The 27,550-nt window shown below is 37.8% G+C and overlaps 1 protein-coding gene across 10 annotated transcripts in view; it reads right to left on the reverse strand.

Annotated features, from left to right (window-relative positions):
- The window catches only part of FILIP1 (filamin A interacting protein 1), a 296,630-nt gene that overhangs the window by 227,552 nt on the left and 41,528 nt on the right, over positions 1-27,550 (reverse strand). For 8 of the 10 annotated variants that reach the window (XM_042986689.1, XM_042986682.1, XM_042986688.1 and 5 more), the window contains 2 exons: positions 14,213-14,334; positions 13,629-13,771 (listed from right to left, as the gene is read on the reverse strand). In XM_042986689.1, coding sequence (XP_042842623.1) covers positions 13,629-13,751 — 123 coding nt within the window. In that variant the 5' untranslated portion in view covers positions 13,752-13,771; positions 14,213-14,334. Of the gene's footprint in view, positions 1-13,628; positions 13,772-14,212; positions 14,335-17,058; positions 17,107-18,253; positions 18,284-27,550 lie in introns of those variants that run through there. The other 2 variants (XM_042986685.1, XM_042986686.1) reach the window with 2 other exon arrangements.

Here is a 27,550-nt window from a genome sequence, read left to right on the forward strand (position 1 = left end):
ACTAAAGTCATTCCTTAGAATAAACTTCTACCAGCATAGAGCACAATTCCCGAACAATTACTTAAGACAAAAGAAACACTTTCTGGGTAAAGAGGATTGGGAGATATAGGCTTCCAGTTATGGAATGAATAAGTCATGGGAATAAAAGGTATAGCATAAGAAATACAGTCAATAATACTGTAATAGCATTATATGATAACAGATGGTAGCTACACTTGCAGAAAGCATAGCATGATGTATAGACTTGTCAAATCACTATGCTGTACACCTGAAACTACTGTAACATGCATCAACTATGCTCAATAAAAAGAAAGAAAAAAAAAGATTTTCTAATTCATTGTCCCAGCACATTGTGACAAAGGTAAAATCATGACTCTTGTGCAAATATGTACAATAAATATGTATCAAATATTTCACTTAACATACTAATTAATGAGAGAATTATTAAGATGTTACAACCAGTTCAAAGGAGAAGCCAAAGAGCAGGCATCCATATAAGCAATCAAGAATGCTGAAATGGGGGCACCTGGCTGGCTCAGTTGGTGGAGCATGCGACTCTTGATCTCAGGGCTGTGGCTTCGAGCCCTATGTTGAATGTAGAGATTACTTAAAAATAAAGTCTTTTTTTAAAAAATGCTAAAATGAATTCACTAATAGATGCAAAATTGACCTCTACTAGAAAAAAAAATTTTTTTTAAGTTTATTTTAATCACCCAGTACTCACCACAAGTGCATTCCTTAATTCCTATCACCTATTTGACTTATCCCCTCACCCACCTTCCCTCTGATAATCATTAGTTTGTTCTCTTTAGTTAAGAGTCTGTTTCTTGGTTTTTCTCTCTCTCTGTCTCTTTTTCCCCTTTGCTCATTTGTTTTCTTTCTGAAATTCCACACCAGTGAAATCATATGATACTTGTCTTTAACTGACTTGTGTCAGCGTTATACTCTCTAGCTCCATCCATGTTGTTGAAAATGGCAAGAGTTCATTCTTTTTTTATGGCTGAGTAATATCCCACTGTGTGTATAAACCACATCTTCTTTATGCATTCATCAGTTAACGGACACAGGGCCTGCTTCCATGTCTTGGCTATTGTAAATAATGCTGCTATAATGCTGCATCATAGGGATGCATGTATACCTTTAAATTAGTGTTACCCATCTTCTTTGGGTAAATACCCACTAGTGTGATTGCTGGATCATAGGGTAGTTCTATTTTTAACTTTTTGAGAAAACTCCATACAGTTTTCCAGAGTGCTTGCACCAGTGGGCATTCCCACCAACAGAGCAACAGGGGTTTTTTTGTTTTGTTTTGTTTTTCTTCCACATCCTCACCAACATCTGTTGTTTCTTGTGTTTTTTATTTTAACCATTCTGACAGGGGTGAGGTGATAGCTCATTGTTGTTTTGATTTGCATTTCCCTGATGATAAGTGATGTTGAGCATCTTTTCATGTGTCAGCCATCTGTCATTTTTTTTAATTTTATTTTTTATTTTTTTAAATTTACATCCAAATTAGTTAGCATATAGTGCAACAATGATTTCAGGAGTAGATTCCTTGATGTCCCTTACCCATTTAGCCCATCCCCCCTCCCGCAACCCCTCCAGCAACCCTCAGTTTGTTCTCCATATTTATGAGTCTCTTCTGTTTTGTCCCCCTCCCTGTTTTTACATTATTTTTGTTTCCCTTCCCTTATGTTCATCTGTTTTGTCTCTTAAAGTCCTCATATGAGTGAAGTTATATGATTTGTGTCTTTCTCTGACTAATTTCACTTAGCATAATACCTTCCAGTTCCATCCACATAGTTGCAAATGGCAAGATTTCATTCTTTTTGATGGCCAAGTAATACTCCATTGTATATATATATACCACCACATCTTCCTTATCCATTCATCCATCGATGGACATTTGGGCTCTTTCCATATTTGGGCTATTGTTGATAGTGCTGCTATAAACATAGGGGTGCATGTGTCCCTTCAAAACAGCACACCTGTATCCCGTGGGTAAATGCCTAGTAGTGCAATTGCTGAGTTGTAGGGTAGTTCTATTTTTAGTTTTTTGAGGAACCTCCATACTGTTTTCCAGAGTGGCTGCACCAGCTTGCATTCCCACATCCGTATGTCTTCTTTGGAGAAACATCTGTTCATGTCTTCTTCCCATTTTTTAATTGGATTTTTTGGATTTTGGGTATTGGGTTTTATAAGTTCTTTATATATTTTGGATACTAAACCCTTTATCGGATATGTCATTTAAAAATATCTTCTCCCATTCCACAGGTTGCTTTTTGGTTTTGTTGATCATTTCCTTCACTGTGCAAAAGCTTTTTATTTTGATGTAGTCCCAATAGTTTATTTTTGCTTTTGCTTCCCTTGTGTCAGGTGACTTATCTAGGAAAAAGTTGCTATGGCTAATGTCAGAGAAATTACTGCCTGTGCTCTTTTCTAGGATTTTCATGGTTTCAGGTCTCACAATTAGGTCTTTAATCCATTTTGAATTTATTTTTGTGTATGGTGTAATAAAGTGGTCCAGGTTCATTCTTTTGCATGTTGCAGTTTTCCCAACACCATTAGTTGAAGAGACTGTCTTTTTCCCATTGGATATTCTTTCCTGCTTTATCAAAGATTAATTGGCCATATAATTGTGAGTTTATTTCTGGGTTCTATACTCTGTTCTGTTGATCTATATGTCTATTTTCATGCCAATAGCATACTGGTTTGATTACTACAGCTTTGTAATATAACTTGAAGTCCAGAATTGTGATGCTTCCAGCTTTTTCTTTTTCAAAATTGCTTTGGCTATTCAGGATCTTTTGTGGTTCCATACAAATTTTAAGATTGTTAGTTCTGGTTGTGTGAAAAATGCTAGTGGTATGTTGGAAGGGATTGCATTAAATCTGTAGATTGCTTTGTGTAGTATAGACTTTTTAACAATATTTTTCTTCAAATCCATGAGCATGGGACATCTTGCTATGTCTTTGTATCATCTTCAGTTTCTTTCACCAGTGCTGTATAGTTTTCAGAATACAGGTCTTTCAACTCTTTAGTTAGGTTTATTCCTAAGTATCTTATTACTTTTGGTGCAATTGTAAATGGGATTATTTTCTTAATTTCTCTTTCTGATGCTTCATTATTGGTGTATAGAAATGCAACAGATTTTTTAACACTGATTTTGTATCCTGTGACTTTACTGAATTCATTTATCAATTCTAGCAGTTTTTGGGTAGAGTCTTTTGGGTTTGCTAGATATAGTACCATGACATCTGCAAAAAGTGAAAGTTTTACTTATTCCTTACCAATTTGGTTGCGTTTTGTTTCTTTTTATTGTCTGATTGCTGTGGCTAGGACTTCCAGTACTATGTTGAATAAAAGTGCTGAGAATGGACATCCTTGTCTTGTTCCTGACCTTAGGGGAAAGGGTCATGGTTTTTCCCTATTGAGGATGATGTTAGCTATAGGTTTTTCCTATATGGCCTTTGTTACATGGAGGGTTTTTATCAAGAATGGATGTTGTACTTTGTCAAATGCTTTTCTGAGTCTATTGAAATGATCATATGGTTCTTATCCTTTCTCTTATTGATGTGACATCTTGTTTGATTGACTTGAAACTATTGAACCACCTTTGCAACCCAGGAATAAATCCTACTTAATTGTGGTGAATAATTATTTTATTAATTATATTAAATTTTTAAATAGTTTTTTATTATTGGATTCAGTTTGCTAATATTTTGTGGAGGATTTTTGTTGTTTACATTCATCACAGATAATGGACTGTAGTTCCCTTTTTTTGTGGTGTCTTTATCTGGTTTTGGTATCGGGGTGATACTGGCCTCATAGGATGAATTTGGAAGTTTTCCTTCCCTTTCTACTATTTGGGATAGTATGAGGAGAATAGATATTAACTCTTCTTTAAATGTTTTGTAGAATTCATATGTGAAGCCATCTGGTCCTGGGCTTTTGTTTGTTGGGAGTTTTTTGATTACTGATTCAATTTCTTTGCTGGTAATCAGTTTGTTCAAATTTTCTATTTCTTGCTGTCTCAGTTTTGGTAAGTTATACATTTCTAGGATTTTATCCATTTCTTCTAGTTGTCCAATTTGTTGGCATACAGGTTTTTTTGTAATATTCTCTTATAATTGTTTAGATTTCTGTGATGTTTGTTGTTACTTCTCCCCTCTTATTTGTGATTTAAAAAATATATTTGAATTGCTGTTTTCTACAATTGCAGAGTTGTGAAATCGCTCATTTAAAGAAAATAAAAGGTGGGGGTGCCTGGGTGGCTCAGTTGGTTAAGTATCCAACTCTTGATTTCAGCTCAGATCATGATCTCATGGTTTGTGGGTTCAAGCTATGCATGGGGCTCTGCACTGACAGCATGGAGCCTGCTTGGGATTCTCTCTCCCTCTCTCTCTCTCTCTCTCTGCCCCTCCCCTGTGCTCACTCTCTCCCTCTCTCTCAAAATAGATAAATAAACACTATTAAAAAAATAAAAGGTGAAAAACCCTGTAGAAAAAGATAACTTGGGAAGGTACACTAGACAACACCTAGTATTTATTGAAAATAAACCCAGTAATCTCTTTTTTTTTTTTGCCCAATTCAAAGATTTTCTCTAACGATCTCCCTTGCCCCCTTTATAATCATAATAATCTCAAAATTTATTTTTGTACACATAAAAAAGAGCTAGTCTCAGTAGTTTTGGCTTAATTATTTATAAAGATGCAACAAGTATTAATTAACCTTACAGGCCTCCTTGAGATTGCTTCACAAATCTGTAGTCATATGGTATTGAACAGTACTAAGACCACCACATTAACTTCTGCCTGGAAGTTTTCATAAGGAATCTTGAACTGAACTTCTAAAAGCCTCTCTTTTGCTATCCTGAAACTATGAAACAAAGCCCAGGAAATTTTTTTTTTACCACATTACACCTGCAGTATCTATGAGTTCGGTGAATCTCTTTCTTGAGGTCCCAAATATTATCTTAGGTTCCCGGCCTAAGTAACCTTCCTTATCAACTATGACTTAGGATACTATAAACTAGGCACAAAGCTAAGTTTCCTTGGAGGGTTTTGTAGGCATTTCTTCCATAAATAAAGTTAACTTATTTTCCTTAAAGTGGCTTATCATACTTGATTAAGTAAGCATCATTCTCAAAAATGACATTCTAGCTAGGGCCTTTGTTGCATAATTTGTCTAATCACATTCTGGTAAAGAAGAGGATGGGGGTGACTGGCTGGCTTATTTGGTAGAACATGTGGCTATTGAGCTCAGGGTCATAGGGTCAAGCCCCAAGTTGGGCATGCAGCCCACCTAAAAAAAAGAAAAAGAAGAGGATAGTCTTCTTCTTTTTTTTTCTAAGTATGGTCGTTTATTTATTTATTTATTTTTAAGTAATCTCTGTGCCCAATATGGGGCTCGAACTCATGACCCCAAGATCAAAACTCACATATTCTACCAACTGAGCCAGCCATGCACTCCAAGAGAATAGATTCTTATCAAATACATGCAAACAATATTTTTCCATGAAAAGTAAGGAGATTCAGTAAAGTTTTTATTGCATTTTTTAATCTTATTTTATTTTTTTTTGGGGGGGGGAGGATATAAGTCATATATATGCTATTTCAAAATATGCGATTCAGCAGCTCTGGATATTCACAAAGTTGTGCAACCATCACCACCATCTAATTCCATAATACTTTCATCACTCCAAAAAGAAACACCTTATCTATTAGTACTTGCTCTCCTTTTCCCTCACCTCCAGCCCCTGGCAACAACTAATCTGCTTCTGTTTCTAAATATTGCCTATTTTGTACATTTTATATAAATTGAATCATATAATATGTAGCTTGCTCTGTCTGACTTTACCACAATATTTACCATAATATTTTCAAAGTTCATCTTGTTGTAGCATGAATCCATATTTCCTTTTCATGTAGCTGAATATACCATTGCATAGATATACTACATTTTGCTTATCCATTCATCAATTAATGGACATTTAGGCTGTTTCTACTTTTTCACTATCATGAATAACACTGTTATGAATACCTGTACCCAAGTGTTTGTATGTACAGTTGTCTTCATTTCTCTTGGGTATATACCTAGGGGTAGAATTTCTAGGTCATTTGATAACTCTATGTTTAGCTTTTCAAGGAATTTCCAAACTGTTTTCCAATGATGCACCATTTCACATTCCCACCAGCAGAGCATGATGGTTCCAATTCCACTATATTATCACCAACACTTGTCATTATCTGTCTTTTTTATTATATCCAGTGAGTGTGAAGTGGTACCGTATAGTAAATCTGATTTGCATTTCCCCAATATTGATGTTGATCATATTGAACATCTTTAATAGCCATTTATATATCACATTTGGAGAAATATCTGTCTATTCAGATCTTTTGTCTATTTGTAATTGGGTTGACTTTTTATTGTTGAGTTGTAAGAAAATTTTTATACTCTGGATAATTAGACCTTTATCAGATGTATGATTTACAAATATTTTCTCCCTTTCTTTGGATTGTCTTTTCACTTTTTTGGGTCCTTGAAATCACAATCAGTTTTAATTTTGATAAACTCCAACTTAGGTATTTTTTCTTTTATTGCTTGTGTTTTTGATGTCATATCTAAGAAACCATTGCCTAATCCAAAGTCATAAAGATTTATACCTATGTTTTCTTCTACTAGTCTTATAGTTTTAGTTCTCACTAAGTTTTTAATTCAAATAGGGTGTCCATGAGGATCAGATATCATTTTTAAATATTTCATTTCATTTAACTCACAACAGCACAATCTAATAAATTATGAATTAGAGATAGGGCTAACCCTATCTTTAAGAAGAGAGATAAAGAGTTTCCTCCTATGTCCAGTAAGTAGAACATGAAAACAATGATATTCTATTATTTCATTTAAAAATAAAATTTCTCGTTTGAGGGGAGGAAGATGGCGGCATAGGAGGACTCTGGGCTCACCGCATCCTGCTGACCACTTAGATTCCACCCACACCTGCCTAAATAACCCAGAAAACCACCAGAAGACTAGCAGAACGGATTCTCTGGAGCCAAGTGCAGATGAGAGGCCCACGGAAGAGGGTAGGAAGGGCAGAGACGTGGTGCGCGCTACACAGACTGGCGGGAGGGAGCCAGGGCAGAGGGGCAGCCCGCTGGCCAAGCAGAGACCCGAGTCTGGCTGGCAAAAGTGGAGGGGTCGGACGGAGAGTGTTCGGACAGCAAGCGGGACTTAACATCTGGAAGGTTATAAGTTAACAGCTCTGCTCGGAGAGCAGGAGGTCTGGAGGACAACAGGAGGGAGAGCTGTTGAGCCCCGGATGACAGAGCTCAGCTTGGCAGGGAACAAAGGCGCTCGCCAGCGCCATCTCCCTTGCCCATCCCCCAGCCAAAAGCCCAAAGGGAACCAGTTCCTGCCAGGGAACTTGCTTGCACCTTGCTAACACCCAACACCGTGCTTCTGCGGATCCATCCCTCCGGCAGGTCTGACTCACTCCCGGTGCCGCAGGGCCCCTCCTGAAGTGGATCACCAAAGGAAAAGCGAACTGAGCCTGCCCCTCCCGCCCCTGTGCACCTTGCCCATCCACCCCAGCTAATATGCCAGATCCTCAGCACCACAAGCCTAGCAGTGTGCAAGTAGCCCAGATGGGCCATGCCACCCCACAGTGAATCCCGCCCCTAGGAGAGGGGAAGAGAAGGCACACACCAGTCTGACTGTGGCCCCAGTGGTGGGCTGGGGGCAGACATCAGGTCTGACTGCGGCCCTGCCCACCAACGCAAGTTATTCAAGAGGGCAGAGGGGAAGTGCCCTGCAGTTCTATCCAAAATGACGAAATGGGAGAATTCCCCTCAAAAGAATCTCCAGGAAATAACAACAGCTAACGAACTGATCAAAAAGGATTTAAACAATATAACAGAAAGCGAATTTAGGATAATAGTCATAAAATTAATTGCTAGGCTTGAAAACAGTATAGAGGACAGCAGAGCATCTATTGCTACAGAGATCAAGGGACTAAGGAACAGTCAGGAGGAGCTAAAAAATGCTCTAAATGAACTGCAAAATAAAATGGAGATGACCACAGCTCGGATTGAGGGGCAGAGGAGAAAATAGGTGAACTAGAAAATAAAATTATGGAAAAAGAGGAAGCTGAGAAAAAGAGAGAGAAAAAAATCCAGGAGTATGAGGAGAAAATTAGAGAACTAAGTGATGCACTAAAGAGAAATAATCTACACATAATTGGTATTCCAGAGGAGGAAGAGAGAGGGAAAGGTGCTGAAGGTGTAGTTGAAGAAATAATAGCTGAGAACTTCCCTGATCTGGGGAAGGAAAAAGGCATTGAAATCCAAGAGGCACAGAGAACTCCCTTCAGACATAACTTGAATTGATCGTTTGCATGACATATCACAGTGAAACTGGCAAAATACAAGGATAAAGAGAAAATTCTGAAAGCAGCTAGGGATAAACGTGTTCTAACATATAAAGGGAGACCTATAAGACTCGTGACCAATCTCTCTACTGAAACTTGGCAGGCCAGAAAGGAATGGCAGGAAATCTTCAATGTGGTGAACAGAAAAAATATGCAGCCGAGAATCCTTTATCCAGCAAGTCTGTCATTTAGAATAGAAGGAGAGATAAAGGTCTTCCCAAACAAACAAAAACTGAAGGAATTTGTCACCACTAAACCATCCCTATAGGAGATCCTAAGGGGGATCCTGTGAGACAAAGTACCAGAGACATCGCTACAAGCATGAAACCTACAGACATCACAATGACTCTAAACCCATATCTTTCTATAATAACACTGAATGTAAATGGACTAAATGTGCCAACCAAAAGACATAAGGTAACAGAATGGATAAAAAAACAAGACCCATCTATTTGCTGTCTACAAAAGACTCATTTTAGACCTGAGGACACCTTCAGATTGAAAGTGAGGGAATGGAGAACTATTTATCATGCTACTGGAAGTCAAAAGAAAGCTGGAGTAGCCATACTTATATCAGAAAAACTAGACTTTAAATTAAAGGCTGTAACAAGAGATGAAGAAGGGCATTATATAATAACTACAGGATCTATCCATCAAGAAGAACTAACAATTATAAATGTCTATGCACCAAATACAGGAGCAATTATATATACATTATATATATATATGTTTTATATATATATATAAAACAATTACAAACATAAGCAACCTTATTGATAAGAATGTGGTAATTGCAGGGGACTTTAACACTCCACTTAGAGAAATGGATAGATCATCTAAACACACGGTCAATAAAGAAACAAGGGCCCTGAATGATACATTGGATCAGACGGACTTGACAGATATATTTAGAACTCTGCATCCCAAAGCAACAGAATATACTTTCTTCTCGAGTGTACATGGAACATTCTCCAAGATAGATCACATACTGGGTCACAAAACAGCCCTTCATAAGTATACAAGAATTGAGATCATACCATGCATACTTTCAGACCACAATGCTATGAAGCTTGAAATCAACCACAGGAAAAAGTCTGGAAAACCTCCAAAAGCATGGAAGTTAAAGAACACCCTACTAAAGAATGAATGGATCAACCAGGCAATTAGAGAAGATTAAAAAATATATGGAAACAAATGAAAATGAAAATACAACAATCCAAACGCTTTGGGATGCAGCGAAGGCAGTCCTGAGAGGAAAATACATCGCAATCCAGGCCTATCTCAAGAAACAAAAAAAATCCCAAATAGAAAATCTAACAGCACACCTAAAGGAAATAGAAGCAGAACAGCAAAGACACCCTAAACCCAGCAGAAGAAGAGAAATAATAAAGATCAGAGCAGAAATAAACAATATAGAATCTATAAAAACTGTAGAGCATATCAATGAAACCAAGAGTTGGCTTTTTGAAAAAATAAACAAAATTGACAAACCTCTAGCCAGGCTTCTCAAAAAGAAAAGGGAGATGACCCAAATAGATAAAATCATGAATGAAAATGGAATTATTACAACCAATCCCTCAGAGATACAAGCAATTATCAGGGAATACTATGAAAAATTATATGCCAACAAATTGGACAACCTGGAAGAAACGGACAAATTCCTAAACACCCACACACTTCCAAAACTCAATCAGGAGGAAATAGAAAGCTTGAACAGACCCATAACCAGTGAAGAAATTGAATCAGTTATCAAAAATCTCCCAACGAATAAGACTCCAGGACCAAATGGCTTCCCAGGGGAGTTCTACCAGACATTTAAAGCAGAGATAATACCTATCCTTCTCAAGCTATTCCAAAAAATAGAAAGGGAAGGAAAACTTCCAGACTCATTCTATGAAGCCAGTATTATTTTGATTCCTAAACCAGACAGAGACCCAGTAAAAAAAGAGAACTACAGGTCAATATCCCTGATGAATATGGATGCAAAAATTCTCAATAAGATACTAGCAAATTGAAGTCAACAGCATATAAAAAGAATTATTCACCATGATCAAGTGGGATTCATTCCTGGGATGCAGGGCTGGTTCAACATTTACAAATCAATCAACGTGATACATCACATTAATAAAAGAAAAGATAAGAACCATATGATCCTGTCAATCGATGCAGAAAAGGCATTTGACAAAATTCAGCAACATTTCTTAATAAAAACCCTGAGAAAGTCGGGATAGAAGGAACATACTTAAACATCATAAAGCCATTTATGAAAAGCCCACAGCTAATATCATCCTCAGTGAGGAAAAACTGAGAGCTTTTTCCCTGAGATCAGGAACACGACAGGGATGTCCACTCTCACCGCTGTTGTTTAACATAGTGTTGGAAGTTCTAGCATCAGCAATCAGACAACAAAAGGAAATCAAAGGCATCAAAATTGGCGAAGATAACGTTAAGCTTTCACTTTTCGCAGATGGCATGCTATTATACATGGAAAATCTGATAGACTCCACCAAAAGTCTGCTAGAACTGATACATGAATTCAGCAAAGTTGCAGGATACAAAATCAATGTACAGAAATCAGTTGCATTCTTATACACTAATAATGAAGCAACAGAAAGACAAATAAAGAAACTGATCCCATTCACAATTGCACCAAGAAGCATAAAATACCTAGGGATAAATCTAACCAAAGATGTAAAAGATCTGTATGCTGAAAACTATAGAAAGCTTATGAAGGAAATTGAAGAAGACATAAAGAAATGGAAAGACATTCCCTGCTCATGGATTGGAAGAATAAATATTGTTAAAATGTCAATACTACCCAAAGCTATCTACACATTCAATGCAATCCCAATCAAAATTGCACGAGCATTCTTCTCAAAGCCAGAACAAGCAATCCTAAAATTCGTATGGAACCACAAAAGGCCCCGAACAGCCAAAGTAATTTTGAAGAAGAAGACCAAAGCAGGAGGCATCACAATCCCCGACTTTAGCCTCTACTACAAAGCTGTAATCATCAAGACAGCATGGTATTGGCACAAAAACAGACACATAGATCAATGGAATAGAATAGAAACCCCAGAACTAGACCCACAAACGTATGGCCAACTCATCCTTGACAAAGCAGGAAAGAACATCCAATGGAAAAAAGACAGTCTCTTTAACAAATGGTGCTGGGAGAACTGGACAGCAACATGCAGAAGGTTGAAACTAGACCACTTTCTCACACCATTCACAAAAATAAACTCAAAATGGATAAAGGACCTGAATGTGAGACAGGAAACCATTAAACCCTAGAGGAGAAAGCAGGAAAAGACCTCTCTGACCTCAGTCATAGCAATTTCTTACTTGACACATCCCCAAAGGCAAGGGAATTAAAAGCAAAAATGAACTCCTGAGACCTTATGAAGATAAAAAGCTTCTGCACAGCAAAGGAAACAACCAACAAAACTAAAAGGCAACCGACAGAATGGGAGAAGATATTTGCAAATGACATATCAGACAATGGGCTAGTATCCAAAATCTATAAAGAACTCAGCAAACTCCACACTTGAAAAACAAATAATCCAGTGAAGAAATGGCCAGAACATGAATAGACACTTCTCTAAAGAAGACATCCAGATGGCCAACAGGCACACGAAAAGATGCTCAACGTCGCTCGTAATCAGGGAAATACAAATCAAAACCACACTGAAATACCACCTCACACCAGTCACAGTGGCTAAAATGAACAAATCAGGAGACTATAGATGCTGGAGAGGATGTGGAGAAACGGGAACCTTCTTGCACTGTTGGTGGGAATGCAAACTGGTGCAGCCACTCTGGAAAACAGTGTGGAGGTTCCTCAAAAAATTAAAAATAGACCTACCCTATGACCCAACAATAGCACTGCTAGGAATTTACCCAAGGGATACAGGAGTACTGATGCATAGGGGCACTTGTACCCCAATGTTTATAGCAGCACTTTCAATAATAGCCAGATTATGGAAAGAGCCTAAATGTCCATCAACTGATGAATGGATAAAGAAATTGTGGTTTATATACACAATGGAGTACTACGTGGCAATGGGAAAGAATGAAATATGGCCCTTTGTAGCAACGTGGATGGAACTGGAGAGTGTGATGCTAAGTGAAATAAGCCATACAGAGAAAGACAGATACCATATGGTTTCACTCTTATGTGGATCCTGAGAAACTTAACAGAAACCCATGGGGGAGGGGAAGGAAAAAAAAAAAAAAAGAGGTTAGAGTGGGAGAGAGCCAAAGCATAAGAGAGTGTTAAAAACTGAGAACAAACTGAGGGTTGATGGGGGGTGGGGGGGCAGGGAAAGTGGGTGATGGGTATTGAGGAGGGAACCTTTTGGGATGAGCACTGGGTGTTGTATGGAAACCAATTTGAAAATAAATTTCATATATTGAAAAATAAATAAATAAATAAATAAATAAACATTTTAAAAAAATAATAATAAAATACAAATTTCTCATCAGTTCATTCAACCTATGTTCTTCTGCTGAATCTTGAAGGTTAAAACATTTTATGGACAGCAAGGGCATTGAGAAATTATGTAACCCATGAGGTATGCTTATTTAGCAATGCAGTTTACCTGGCTTTGTAATTGGTCATCGCGGATCACCAAAACTGTTAAGGATTATTTTTTCAAAGGTAAACTTATGACTATTATACAAATAAAAATTAACACATATATCAAAGATTTAACTCAATGATTTATGAGGGAGCCATAAAGATGTTACAAATGGTTCAAAGAAGAATCTAAAGAACAGACATATATGTAGACCATCAAAAATGTTTAAACAATTTGTTAGTACATATAAAAATGGGCCTCTTGGGGCACCTGGGTGGCTTGGTCAGTTAAGCATCCAACTTTGGTTCAGGTCATGATCTCACAGTTTGCCAGTTCAAACCCCACATCAGCACAGAGCCTGCTTGGGATTCTCTCTCTCCCTCTCTCTCTACCTCTCCCCTGCTAGTATTTGCTCTCTCTCTCCCTCTCTCAAAATAAATAAATATAAACATTAAAAAAAAAGTTTGCTCATGTAAAAAAAACCCTCCATTTTCGTTAAAATTTCACAGCAAAACCCTTAAAACTAATAGTCAAATTTTAAGAATATCTTGATATCAAAAATAATAAATTTTATGTTATGTCTATGTTACCACAATTTTAGAAAAGAAAAAAAATACCTGGAGTATTCTGAGCACCAAGATGATTCTTTTCCCTGTAATAAGTCTGGACTGAGATTCTCTATAACAGGCAATTTTTTCCCTGTGTTTGTCAAATCCAGGATGTGTGAGGAACACTGGCATAGAAAGAAGCCAAGGGTGGGCTGGGAAGAGAAGTACATTATAACACATCAATAAATCTCTGTTGAATGAATTAATCAATTACTTCTGGTCATCATTTAGCACTGTCTTCATATTTTAAATGCTTGATTCTTTCATCCAGTATTTATCCCACCTCTCAGGGCAGCTGAGTGGCTCGGTCCATTAAGCATCTACTCTTGATTTTGGCTCAAGTCATGATCTCACGGTTTGTGAAATCAAGCCCCATGTGAGGCATGCAGCCTGCTTGGGATTCTCTCTCTCTCTCTCTCTGCCCCCCCCCAAAATAAATAAATAAACTTAAAAAAAATTATATCCTACTTCTCCCATCAATTAGAGATCTGTTTGTCATAAGCCTTGAGAGGTAAATGCTCTTGGATTCCACTAGGAAGGAGAAGTATTCAGCTTGTTCCTGTATAGCAGATTAATCTGAGAGACTAACTTACTCCCATCTCCTGGAAAGATTAGAAAAAGTTCCTTGAGCCTCCAGGACTTCTCTTAGAAAGTCTGTGTGCACTTCTCATGGCAGGAACCTTTTCTTCTGATTTGGTAGCAGATACAGTTTAACCTAAAAATATCAAAGAAAGACAAAGAGAAACATTTTCTCTCCCTCAGTGAATTCCAAAAACAAAAAACAAAAAAACAAAAAGCAAAAAACAAAAAAACAAAACACACACACACATATTTGTTTTTTAACAAATTCTTAAAAAAAACAGCAAAAAACTTAAAACACACAACTAAACCCCCAAAAGATTTCCAAATAAAACAATATGTTCAAGGGGTGCCTGGGTGGCTCAGTCGGTTGAGCATTCAACTTCAGCTCAGGTCATGATCTCACAGCTCATGAGTTCAAGCCCCATGTCCAGCTCCATGCTGACAGCTCAGAGCCTGGAGCCTGCTTTGATTTCTGTGCCTCCCTCTCTCTATGTGTACCCCCCACCCCACCCATGCTCAGTCTCTCTCAGTCTCTCAAAAATAAAAAAAACATTTAAAAAAAGTTTTTTTAACAATATATTCAAATAGTACAACTCTGACACCAAGTGGTAAAATAAATAAATAAATAAATAAATAAATAAATAAATAAATAAATAAAACGCATAAGCTCTTTGACTAAAAAAATGCTGAACTGGTACTTAGGGTATTTGGTAGACCAAATAATTTATATAATCATTGTTACGTTACTGCCTAAGATTCATTGTCAATACCATCTTCCATCTAATCATTTTTATTAAAAAAAAGAACATTAGCATTGCTCCCTAGAGTTGCTATGAGAAGTAAATAAGTTAATAAAAGAAAAAGCAGGAGCACTTGGGTGGCTCAGTCTGTTGGGCATCTGACTTTGACTTAGGTCATGATCTCACAGTTCGTAAGGCCCACATCAAGTTCTTTGCTGACAGCTCAGAGCCTGGAGCCTGCTTTGGATTCTGTGTTCCCCTCTCTCTGCACCTCCCCTGCTTGCACCCTGTCTCTGTCTCTCAAAAAAATAAAAAATAAATGTTAAAAAATTTTTTAAAATAATAAAAAGGGGGCACCTGAGTGACTCAGTCAGTTAGGCATCCGACTTCAGCCCAGGTCATGATCTCACCACTCCCGAGTTCAAGCCCCAGGTCAAGTTCTGTGCTAATAGCTCAAAGCCTGGAGCCTCAGAGCTGTGTCTCAGAGCTGCAGATTCTGTGTCTCCCTCTCTCTCCCTCTGCCCCTCCCTGACTCGCGCTCTCCCTCTCTCTCTCTCAAAAATAAATATTTTAACAATTTTTTTTAAAAATTAAAAGCATAGAAATGCTAAATAAATGTTAACTCTTGTTATTGCCTAATTTTATGTCTGCTAGATGACAAGGCCATTAAGCAAGCTGTCCTTGTGCACAAGGTGCAGAAGTGAAAAAGGAAAACGAAACAAACAAAAAAACTCAAAATGTTAACAGGTCTACAATAAATATGGTTAGTAGATATGGGGAAGGCACACAAAACAGAGACATCAATTCCTATTAAATGTTTTCTGTAAGAAATGCTCCGTCCCCAGATATAGACCTTTGACAACTGTATTAGTAGTCTATGACTCCAGTCACTCTGGGTGACACTCCGGGTCAATAATACATGACCCAGAGTTGGACACCTGTCTCAGGCAGGGCCCATCAACTCTTTTCTTCTAGAAATTTGCATTGGAAATTTTGATATATTCCTTAATCTGAGATGTCTACTTGAGCCAAGGATGTAAACTGTTGTGTGGCAAGGTGGCCATGCATACAGAGAAACAGGAAAAGCCTGCCTACAGAGGAAAAACAAAAACAAAAAAACAAGCAGAAAGAGGCAGAGATGAAAGAATCCATGTGTCTCCAGAGAAACAGAATTTTCTCTTGAGGAACAGGCTCCCCAGAGTCCTAATGGTTTTCCAACTCTTGGTTCAAGATATGAAAATGGTCAGAATTGTACCCTGCCCTTGACTTTTAAGTGCTATCTTTATAATAAATTTGCCCTCCTTGCTAAATCTTTCCCCAGCAAGTTTGATACTTTCCACTAAAATAATCTTAGGTTAGACACTGGGTAAAATCAAACATTAAATTCCCATCCAATGTTATTGAATAATTCAAATTTTATTTGTTCAAATATTTGGGTGCTGCCGTTATATAATATAATTATACACTATAGGTCAGATTTTGTTTTTCACTAATGGAGTGGCTGTATTTTTGTAGGATTTAAAGTCTATCAATCTCGGTTCTTCGATTGTGAGGAAAATATTTATGTAAACGTACAGAGAAAAAAGTTTGTTTGAATTTAAAATTTTACAAACATTGTAATTATTTCCCAATATATACATGTATCAAATCATCACATTGTACACCTTAAACTAACACAACATTATATGTCAATTTTATCTTAATAAGCTGGAAAAAAATTTTCATGATAAAAAAACTAAAAATGATCAAACATAAATAAAATTTTGCAAATATTTAACTTGAACATTGGTTGATTAAATTAACATATAGGCAAAATATATGTTTCTGTCTCATAAGCACAAACATAGTAGGGTGAAATTGACAGGAAAAGAATTCATCTGGTGTAGAGTATAGGCCAAGTAAGGAATGTAATAACATTCCTGGTAACCAGCTCTCTACACTTTATGCATATGCATACCATGGTCATTAAATTTAAGAAGAAATATAAGCCAAATTTTGTAAGTAATCTTTAATATTTAGAATACACAGAAAGTTTTAAGAAATCATCTAATACCACCACCAACATTCTGCTCAAATATAATTTTTACACAGATCATAATAAATGTACAGGTTTTTACCTTTGCTCTTTTCCTAACAATTTGTGAACATTTTCCTCGTTAGTAAGCAAGCTCCAAAAATATCATTTTTGAGGACTGAAAGATGGAAAGTGGTAGGAAACAGAGAGAAGTTGACTATATAATCTGAGCCTTGTTCAACTGCCCCAAGCACCCCATTTTTAAGATGGTCTTATGCTGTCTAAAACCTTTTAGAGTCACAAGAATCTAGGCCAAGCATGATGTCTTTACGCGCGCGCGAACACACACACACACACGCACGCACGCATACACACGCACGCACGCACGCATACACACACACACACGTTCTCATATGCCATGCATAAATAGGGAAAACATTTAAGGTCACAGTTCTGTTAACAGTTTGCTGGCTAAACAGGAGAAGAATGAAGGGAAACATATCAAACCTTTGTTCTGTTCTAAGCTTAGTTTACTTTTGAGTTCCTCAAATATAGGGCCATGTTTTTAATTATGTTTGCATCCCCCAAAAAACATCTATCCTAAAGTATGTGTGAATGGTAAAATAAATGCGTAGTCTCAATTCAGAATAAAAGGTATCTTCAAGATATCTACCCAGGTCCCTCAAACCCTTCACATCTAGGTATGATCAGCCCAAACCACTGTTCCACATTCTTTGTAAGCCCCTAACCTTCCTCAATTCTTCTATATATCTCTTAGGGGGAGTTTTGTTCATTTTCACCTCTACTTTGATGTTTGTTTCTGCACTGTTCCTGTCTTGCACCAAGAAGACTTGGGCATGAAACTCAGCCTTTTATCCAATTCAGAACTCAAACCACCACTTCCTACACCCAAACAGAGAAAAAGAGAGAGAAAACTTGCTTAGCAAACTTTTCCTGATTCCATTAGAGTTACTGAGGATTGAGAGATACATGTCTCAATAAGGATTTTCATAGTACAGTAGTCCCCCCTTATCCACAGAGGATACATTCCAAGACTCCCAGTGGATGCCTGAAACTACAGAGAGTACTGAATTCTATATAAACTATGTTTTTTCCTATTCATACATACCTATAGTGAATTTTAACTTATAAATTATGCACAGTAAGAGATTAACAACTAATAATAAAATAGAACAATTATAATAATATACTATAATAAAAATCATGTGAATGTGGCCTCTCTCTCTCTCAAAATATTTTTTAAAGTTTTATTTATTTAAGTAATCTCTACACCTAACCTGGGGCTCAAACACATGACACCACAGTCAATAGTCACATGCTCCTCCAACTGAGTCAGCCAAGCACCCCTCAAAATATCTTATTGTACTGAATTCATTGAGCTTCTTGCAATGATGTGAGATGATAAAATGCCTACATGATGAGACAAAGTGAGGTGAGTGTATTGTGATGCAATGTGATGTAGTCTCAGACTACTACTGACCTGGCTGTTCGTCAGAAGCAGGATCACCTACTTCCAGACCAGAGCTGACCACAGAAAGCAAAACTGCAGATAAGAGGAAACTACTGTGCTAATACAAATTTAAATAGCATGGTCAGCATTAGTATTCATAAAAGTCCTTTTAAGGTTATACTGGAAACTTTTCACCAGTTGTTTTATTCTTCTCATGCCCAGCCTCAAGCCATCCCCTTTCATATCTAATGTCCCAGTGATGTGAAGAAGAAAGGCAACAGAAATATAGAAAAAAATTAAATGTCCTTATAACGTACAGCCCATTGACACTTAAGTACTTGACAGGCATAGTGACCTCCCTCATGGAGCTTAGCTGCCCTCAAGGTTAATACTTTGCCAAAGGCAAAATGCAACCCTAGCTTGACTTTAGCCCACCCTCCAGGATCCTGTAAAAATCCCTTTGGAAAGTTCCTTTATCTCTATCCCCTTAAGATATATGTTAGCAATCATCCTCTAAACATGTGGCCCAATGATATACATCTGAAGGGTCTCATGACTAAGGTTTTACTAGACAATAGTAAATGACCTTTTCCTAACAACAGCTAGCCCCTCAAGGTCCTGGAAACCTTGCTTCCAAATTCCTTAGAGACTTATGCTATCCCTAATCCCTTCTGAACTTGAAAGTATATAATCAGTCACTCCTCAAAACCCCAGGGCAGCTCTTCTTGCCCACAGGTCCTGTACCCATGCTTTAATAAAACCACCCTTTCTGCACCAAACACATCTCAAGAATTTCTTGACCATTTGCTCCCAAACCTCAACATTTCACATCAACAAGAGCTCCAAGTTGTCTCCCTCTATTATGGACCATGAGTCAACAAATCCACAAAGGGATAAGCAGAATAGTAACACCTTTATTGTAACTGGATCTAAACTTCTGATTTAAAGAGCAAATAATAAAGTAGGTAATTCCCTCTTCTCTTCCCAGAAATCACTTTAAAAACCATGAAGAGGGGCGCCTGGGTGGCTCAGTCGGTTAAGCGTCCGACTTCGGCTCAGGTCATGATCTCACGGTCCGTGAGTTTGGCCCCGTAACGGGCTCTGCTGACAGCTCAGAGCCTGGAGCCTGCTTCAGATTCTGTGTCTCCCTCTCTCTCTCTCTGACCCTCCCCCATTCATGCTGTCTCTCTCTGTCTCAAAAATAAATAAATGTTAAAAAAAAATTTTTTTTTTAAACCATGAAGATAACGGGAAAAGAAATGCATAACTCATCTTTGATGAGACACTGATATTCATACCACAATATAGTTGGAGAGGCTAAAAAGAGAAGATAAAATAAAGTCAAAAAGAAACAGAAGTTATCCATTGCTACAAATCTCAGAAATAACCAGCAATGTACATTTCTCATAGGTAGAGGACACTGTTTTAGAGTTCTCCACAGAAACAGAATCATTTGGATAGTATATAGTACATATATAATAAATATATTAATTATGACACATATATACTAAGAGATTTATTATAAGGAATTAACTCCTACAATTATGAAGACTGGCAAGTCTTTTTTTTCAGATTAATTAATTTTTTAATTTAAATACAAGTTAGTTAGTATATAGTGCAACAATGATTTCAGGAGTAGATTCCTTAATGCCCCTTACCCATTTAGCCCCTTATCCCCCGCCCACAACCCCTCTAGCAACCCTCTGTTCTCTATATTTAAGAGTCTTTTATGTTTTGCCCCCCTCCCCGTTTTTACATTATTTTTGCTTCCCTTCCCTTATGTTCATCTGTTTTGTATATTAAAGTCCTTATATGAGTGAAGTCATATGATATTTGTCTTTCTCTAATTTTACTTAGCATGACACCCTCTAGTTCCATCCACATAGTTGTAAATGGCAAGATTTCATTCTTTTTGATTGCCGAGGAATACTCCATTGTATATATATACCACATCTTCTTTATCCATTCATCCATTGGTGGACATCTGGGCTCTTTCCATACTTTGGCTATTGGCAATAGTGCTGCTATAAACATTGGGGTGCATGTGCCCTTTCGAAACAACACACCTGTATCCCTTGGATAAATACCTAGTAGTGCAATTGCTGGGTCATAGGGTAGTTCTATTTTTAATTTTTTGAGGAAACTCCATATTGTTTTCCAGATTGGCTGCACCAGTTTGCATTCTCACCAACAGTGCAAAAGAGATCCTCTTTCTCTGCATCCTCACCAACATCTGTTGTTGCCTGAATTGTTAGTGTTAGCCATTCTGACAGGTGTAAAGTAGGATCTCATTGTGGTTTTGATTTGTATCTCCCTGATGATGAGTGATGTTGAGCATTTTTTCATGTGTCAGTGGGCTGCATGGATGGTATAGTGGTGAGCACAGCTGCCTTCCATGTGTTTGTGGGCCATCTGATGTCTTCTTTGGAAATATGTCTATCATGTCTTTTGCCCATTTCTTCACTGGATTATTTGTTTTTTGGGTGTTGACTTTGATAAGTTCTTTATAGATTTTGGATACTAACACTCTATGTGATATGTCGTTTGCAAATATCTTCTCCCATTTCATCAGTTGCCTTTTAATTTTGCCGATTGTTTCCTTGCCGATTGTGCAGAAGCTTTTTGTTTTGATGAGGTGCCAATAGTTCATTTTTGCTTTTGTTTCCCTTGCTTCCGAGGATGTGTTCAGCAAGAAGTTGCTGTGGCCAAGGTCAAAGAGGTTTTTGCCTGCTTTCTCCTCTAGGATTTTGATGCCTACCTGTCTTATGTTTAGGTCTTTCATCCATTTTGAGTTTATTTTTGTGTATGGTATAAGAAAGTGGTCCAGGTTCATTTTTATGCATGTCACTGTCCAGTTTACCCAGCACCATTTGCTGAAGAGACTGTCTTTATTCCATTGGATATTCTTTCCCGCTTTGTCAAAGATTAGTTGGCCATACATTTGTGGGTCCACTTCTGGGTTCTCTATTCTGTTCCATTGATCTGAGTGTCTGTTTTATGCCAGTACCATACTGTCTTGATGATTACAGCTTTGTAATACATCTTGAGGTCCGGGATTGTGATGCCTCCAGCTTTGTTCTCTTTTTCAGGATTGCTTTGGCTTTTTGGGGTCTTTTCTGGTTCCATACAAATTTTAGGATTGTTTGTTCTAGCTCTGTGGAGAATGCTGGCTTATTTTGATAGGGATTGCATCGAGTATGTAGAGTGTTTTGGGTAGTATCGACATTTTAACAATATTTGTTCTTCCTATCCAGGAGCAAGGAATATTTTTCCTTTTTTTTTTTTTTTTTTTTTGTGAAGACTGGCAAGTCTTAAGACCTGCTGGGTGAATTGAGTTGGAGGCCCAAAGAGCTGGTGGTTTAGTCTCAGTCTAAGTCTAAAGACCCAAGAAACAGGAGAGGTGGTGTAATTATTGCAGGATTTTTTACCACAATACCCAGGGTTCGTTGTCTTGCCACTTTGAAGAATGAAGAGGTGGACACAGAATGAGCAGCAGGCAAAAGTTTTTATTAGAGTATAATATTAGAAAATAAGAATAGTAAGAAAGCTCTCTTTACAGAGAGGGGGCATTCAAAGGTGAATCCCCCAGGACTATAGGCAAGGGTCTTTGTTTTATAAGGTTCTGGTCAGTCCTCCCTCTTCTCTTCCCCCTTGTTCCTTCTCGTGTTCTACCCTTATTGGCTGGATAGTTCTAGGTGCTGGGTTGTCCATTCCTGATTGGCTCATTTCCATTGTATGAGGGGTGATCTATGGCCATACTTAGGTCTTTTGTCAAATTCCAGAGGGGAAACCTGAGGGGGAATAGGTGGGGTCTGTTACATTCTTAAGAGGAACGTTACACCTGAGGGGGCTTGCTGTGGTCAGACATTCCAGCATTGTTCCAAAATAGGTGTTTTTCCCCACCTAGACACCTCAGGCCCTAATCTTTCCCTCTCTGCCTACTGAATCCTATCTTTTCCTATCATATAATTCCTGTCCAAAGGCCTGCAGCCTCCAGACCCAAGAAAATGCTTTAGTTTGAGTCCAAAAGACAGTCAGACAGGAAAAATTCTCCTACTTGGATGGGGTCAGCCTTTTTGTTCAATTCAGATCTCCCACTGATTGGATGAGACCCACTTACAATAGGAAGGCAATCTACTTTAGGCAGAGTCTACCATTTAAATGTTAATTTCATCCAAGAAATATCCTCATAGAAACACCCAGAATAATGTTTGACCAAATATCTGGGCACCTCATGGCCCAGTCAAGTTGACACATAAAATTAACCATCATAGGTACACACTGAGGTATAAAACTGAAATCCTGTCAAAAACAAGAAACATAGCATGCATGGACTAGTAACAAGATCATTCCTCATGTTCCAAAAAGCAGAAAAGGAAGTGCTAAATGATGAGTATTACAGATAAACCAAATTTGTAGCAAGGAGTCTGCCCCTGTGCCAGTGGGACTGGGAGGAAGGCAGTGATGGGGTTTTGGGGTGTTATTGGTGGGGGTTTGGAGCTGACAGTCAAGAAAGAATTCTTGAAGAAGTCTTTGGTGCAAAAAGGTGAATTTATTAAAGCACAGGGACAGGACCTTTGGGCAGAAAGAGCTGCACTAGGGTTATGAAGAGTGACTGCTTATATACTGTGGTTGGGGGTGGTAAAGTCAAGAGGAAGTTTCTTAAAGGGATTTCCATATGCTAAAGAAGACTCACAGATTACTGGAGACCTAGCTATTGTCAAGCTAAGGTTGTTTTTCCCTCTAGCAAAGCATTATCTTTAAGAGAGTAGGGAGTTCCTGGAGATTAGGCTATTGATAAGATTGCCCTTTTCTTGTAATATTACTAAGATATTTGTAAACTGATGAGATTCTCTCAGTTTAACTGTTTGTTTTCTGTCCTTTCCTTTGATCTTGGGCAGCCTGGAATGCATGAGAAATATCACGCATAGCCCACGGCGGGGGTGGGGGCGGGGGTGGGGGCGGGGGTGGGGGGGACACGGCTGTGCTAGCTTGTGCTTGGCCCTCAGCTTGCCTTATGGTCCCTCATCAGCAGGAAGGCAGGAAGGAAGGCAGGAAGGAAGGCAGGAAGAAAGGCAGGAAGGCAGGAAGGCAGAAAGAAAGAAAGAAAGAAAGAAAGAAAGAAAGAAAGAAAGAAAGAAAGAAAGAAAGAGAGAGAGAAAGAAAGAAAGAAAGAAAGAAAGAGAGAAAGAAAGAAAGAAAGATAGATGCCTTTGATGCCTTTCCACACAGGCCTTGTTGTGGGCCATGTGTATGCTGCCCCAAGATGGGCCACTTTGGCATGAAGATTATTTTGAGTTAAAAAACAATCAAAACCCAGCAGGTTCAGTAAAAACTGTTGACCACCCCTACAACTGCCTAAAAGATTTTAGATAGAGGACTACTCCAGGAAGAGAGCTATCACCATAGATAAGTACAGTATGATATGAACTGGATAGGGTAGACAGAGAGGAACCTAGCAAGGCCTGTTTGATCAGTCTTCTCTTTGTCTCACTGTTTCTAAGTGGCACGGAAAACATTTGTTTACCAAACAGTTACTCTTTTTCATTTTCCCTGAATTTACCCAGAGCCCTAATGGCTTCTCCTTAGTTCATATAACATATATACCTAATTTTGCCTGTGTTTGGAATTTCTGTGTCTATATGGATTCCTCATAAATAGGTATTAAAATTTATTTTCTCCTGTTAATCTGTCTTATGTCACTTTGATTCTTAGTCCAGCTAGAAGGACCTTGAAGGGGATTGGAATTTTTGCTACCCAGCAGCCTCCAGAAAACCTTGACCTAGAAAATTTCATTTGTTTCACAGATGAAAAATCAAAAAAGAAGAACATAATTCATTCATGTGTATATCACAAAGAGAAATAGTGAGAAAATGAACAGTAAAGGGGGCAGATAAGGAGTGCCTGGGTGCCTGGGTGCCTGGGTGGCTCAGTCTGTTAAGTATCTGACTCTTTATTTCAGCTCAGGTCATGATCTGATGGTTCCTGAGATCGTGCTGACAGCATGGGAGCCTGCTTGGGATTCTCTCTCTCCCTCTCTATCTGCCACCCCCCCATTTGTGTCTGCACAGGCTCACTCTCTCTCTAAATATATACATATTTTTTAGAAAAAAATAAATAAAATAAAAGGGGCAGATGAGGGGTATTTAGAAAACATTGCCAGGAGGGATATGAAAATTATGATAAAACATTTTACTAAATATTTTATTTTATTTTATTTTATTTTATTTTATTTTATTTTATTTTATTTTAAAGTAAGCTCTGTGCCCAATGTGAAGCTTGAACCCATGACCTTGAGATCAGGAGTCACATGATCTACCAAGAGCCAGCCAGGCACTCAGAAAGTGCAGATGAGGAATATTCAGAAAATATCCCATAAGGTATATGAAAATTATGATAAAACATTTTGCCCCAAATTTTAAAACATACTGAAATTTTTAGCTAGGATGCAACAGGAAGTTACTCAAATAAGAGGGCTGAAAACTGTCAGCAGAAGGAAGGAGGGGAAAGGACAAAAGCAGGGAAGGGTTTTATTTTGCAGAACCAACAGTTCCAACCAAGGACACACCCAACTAGGTGTTTTACCTAATAGTCCCTGTTAGATGTGTCTCACCTGATAGCCCCCTTCCAAGGGCCTGTTTAACCTGGATAAGAGCTAAGGACTTGTGCAGAACCAACCCACCCCCAGTTGCCCTGAAGTTACCTTTAGTTCATTATAATACTGAGATCTCTTCCTATGAGTGGAATTTCCTGCCATTTTTTTGGACATATGATGTATGTGCTAGCACCTTAACATACTATACGTGTGCAATTGAACTAAGTCCCTGTGAAGCTCCCTGCCCCCTAATACACTGAATAAAAGCTTCCTGTACTAACCCCACAAGGAAACAATGCTTTGAGAGCCATATTCCTGTCTCCTTACTTTTAACAAGTAATTCTTTGCTTTCAACATTTCCTTGGGTTGTGTTCAATTTGATGCCTTTCCCCCCAAGCAACGAAACCTTTGAGTTGTTACAAAATAATTGCTTCTATTAGGCAAGAATACAAAATAAAGAAAAGAGAGCTCTAGAAAGAGATGAGATAATAATAAACCAAAAATTATTGACTAATAAACTATTGGCCAATTTAGTCAAGAAAAAAGATGGAAGAAAGCATAAATATAAAAAATATAATAGGAAAAAATAATCACAGATAAAAAAGAAATTTAAGTAATCTTGAGACTAATTTGTTCATATCAAATGTTTTGAAAACTAGATAAAATGGATAATTTTCTAAGACAGTAAAATTTACCAAAACAGATTCCAGAAATAGCAGAAAATCTAAATAAACCAATGATCATAGGGGGAAAAAATGAAAACTATTAAAGAGAACTCTCATCAAAAAGACAAAAATAAACACAAAAACAAACACAAAAAAGCCCTAATGAATTCACAAGGAAATGTTACCAAATATTTAAAGAATAGATTATTCCAATACTATTAAATTGTTCCAGAGCTTATGTAACCAGGACAGAAGTGGACAAGAGCACCTGAGGATTCCAAGTAGACCAGATTCAGCCACTTGCTGCTCACAAAATCCAAAGGCAGACAGTGGTGGCAAAACAAGAAAGGAACTTATTTCAGTGAGGCCAACAGCAGGAAGACAGCAGATTGACTCCAGAGTGCTGAAAATACTTCTGGGTTTATATAAAGGAAACGTGGGACAAAGGTGGGTGGGTGGACAGCTAGGCGGTAAAGGTCAGGTCCATCATTGTCTTGGGATCAATCAGGTGGGGTCTTTATTGCTTGAGGGGGTAGTTTCAGTTCCCATCAGGGATGATTTGCCCACAGGGTCTTTTGCCTAGGTTAAAAGATGAACTGGAAAGAACTTAATCAATAATAAATTACAGACTGAGGTCAGAATGGAGCTGAAGTCCTCTTTCACAGAGATATGGAAAACTTAACATTGTTTTTTATGAATCAAACACAATATTGGTATTAAAACTTAACAAAGATCACACCAAAACGAAAACTAAAAGCCTGTATTATTTATAAATTCAATCCAAAAATGCTAAACATACAGTTAGCAAAGAGAACCCAGCAGCACATTAAAGGAAAAATACACTGCTATCAGGTGTGATTTACTCCAGGGATGTAAAGATAAATCAGTATTCCAGAAAGTCTTTCTAAACATGACACAAACCCAGAAACCAGAAAATAAAAGATTTATAAATTCAACCACTTTTTAAAAAATCTAAAGTATTGCACATTAAAGCCACCATAAACAAAGATACATTGGGGGGAAAATATTTGTAGTCCATATCACTGAAAAATGACTAACATATCTGAATTTGCATCTCTATTATAAGTCAGTAAGGAGCCTAACAGCCTTAGAGAAAAATAGGCAAATTGTATCAAGAAATATTCACTAAAACAAAAATACAAATCGTCCCTCTACTACTCTACCTCCCTCATTATAAGATAAAAGAACTCTCAGTTAATTTTTCACCTATAAATTGGAAAAGATAAAACAATTGATACACTTTGTTTCCCAGTGTAAATTGGCACAACCTCTATGGAAGGCTACTCAATATCTATCACAATTGTCAATGTATCTACTCTCTGGACCAGCAATTGCACTGTTGGAATTTATCCTCCAAATATATTCATTTATTTGCAGAATCATGGCTAAGGTTAATCACAGCAGTATTCCTAATGCTACTAAGACATTTAAGGGCACCTAGGTGGCTCAGTGGGTTAAGCATCCAACTTCGGCTCAGGTCATGATCTCATGGCTTGCTTGTGAGTTCAAGCCCCTCATTGGGCTCTGCACCAACAGCTCAGAGCCTGAAGCCTGCTTTGGATTCTGTGTCTCCCTCTCTCTGTGCCCCTCCCCTACTAGTGTTTTGTCCCTCTAAAATGAATAAATGTTAAAATAATAATAATAATAAAAGGAAGTTTAAAATAACTTAAGTGCCCACTAACAGGTACTAGTTAATAGATTATGGTGCATCATACAAAGTAATGCTATGCAGCTGGAAAAATGTGGGATTCGCCACAAAACCAAGCAGAATACCTTGCATAAAACTGGTAAATGAATGAATCACTGAGTGAATGGAAGGAAGGAAAAACAAGGAAGGAAGGAA

The sequence above is a fragment of the Panthera tigris genome, chromosome B2 (assembly GCF_018350195.1).
Source record: "Panthera tigris isolate Pti1 chromosome B2, P.tigris_Pti1_mat1.1, whole genome shotgun sequence".
Classification (NCBI taxonomy): domain Eukaryota; kingdom Metazoa; phylum Chordata; class Mammalia; order Carnivora; family Felidae; genus Panthera; species Panthera tigris.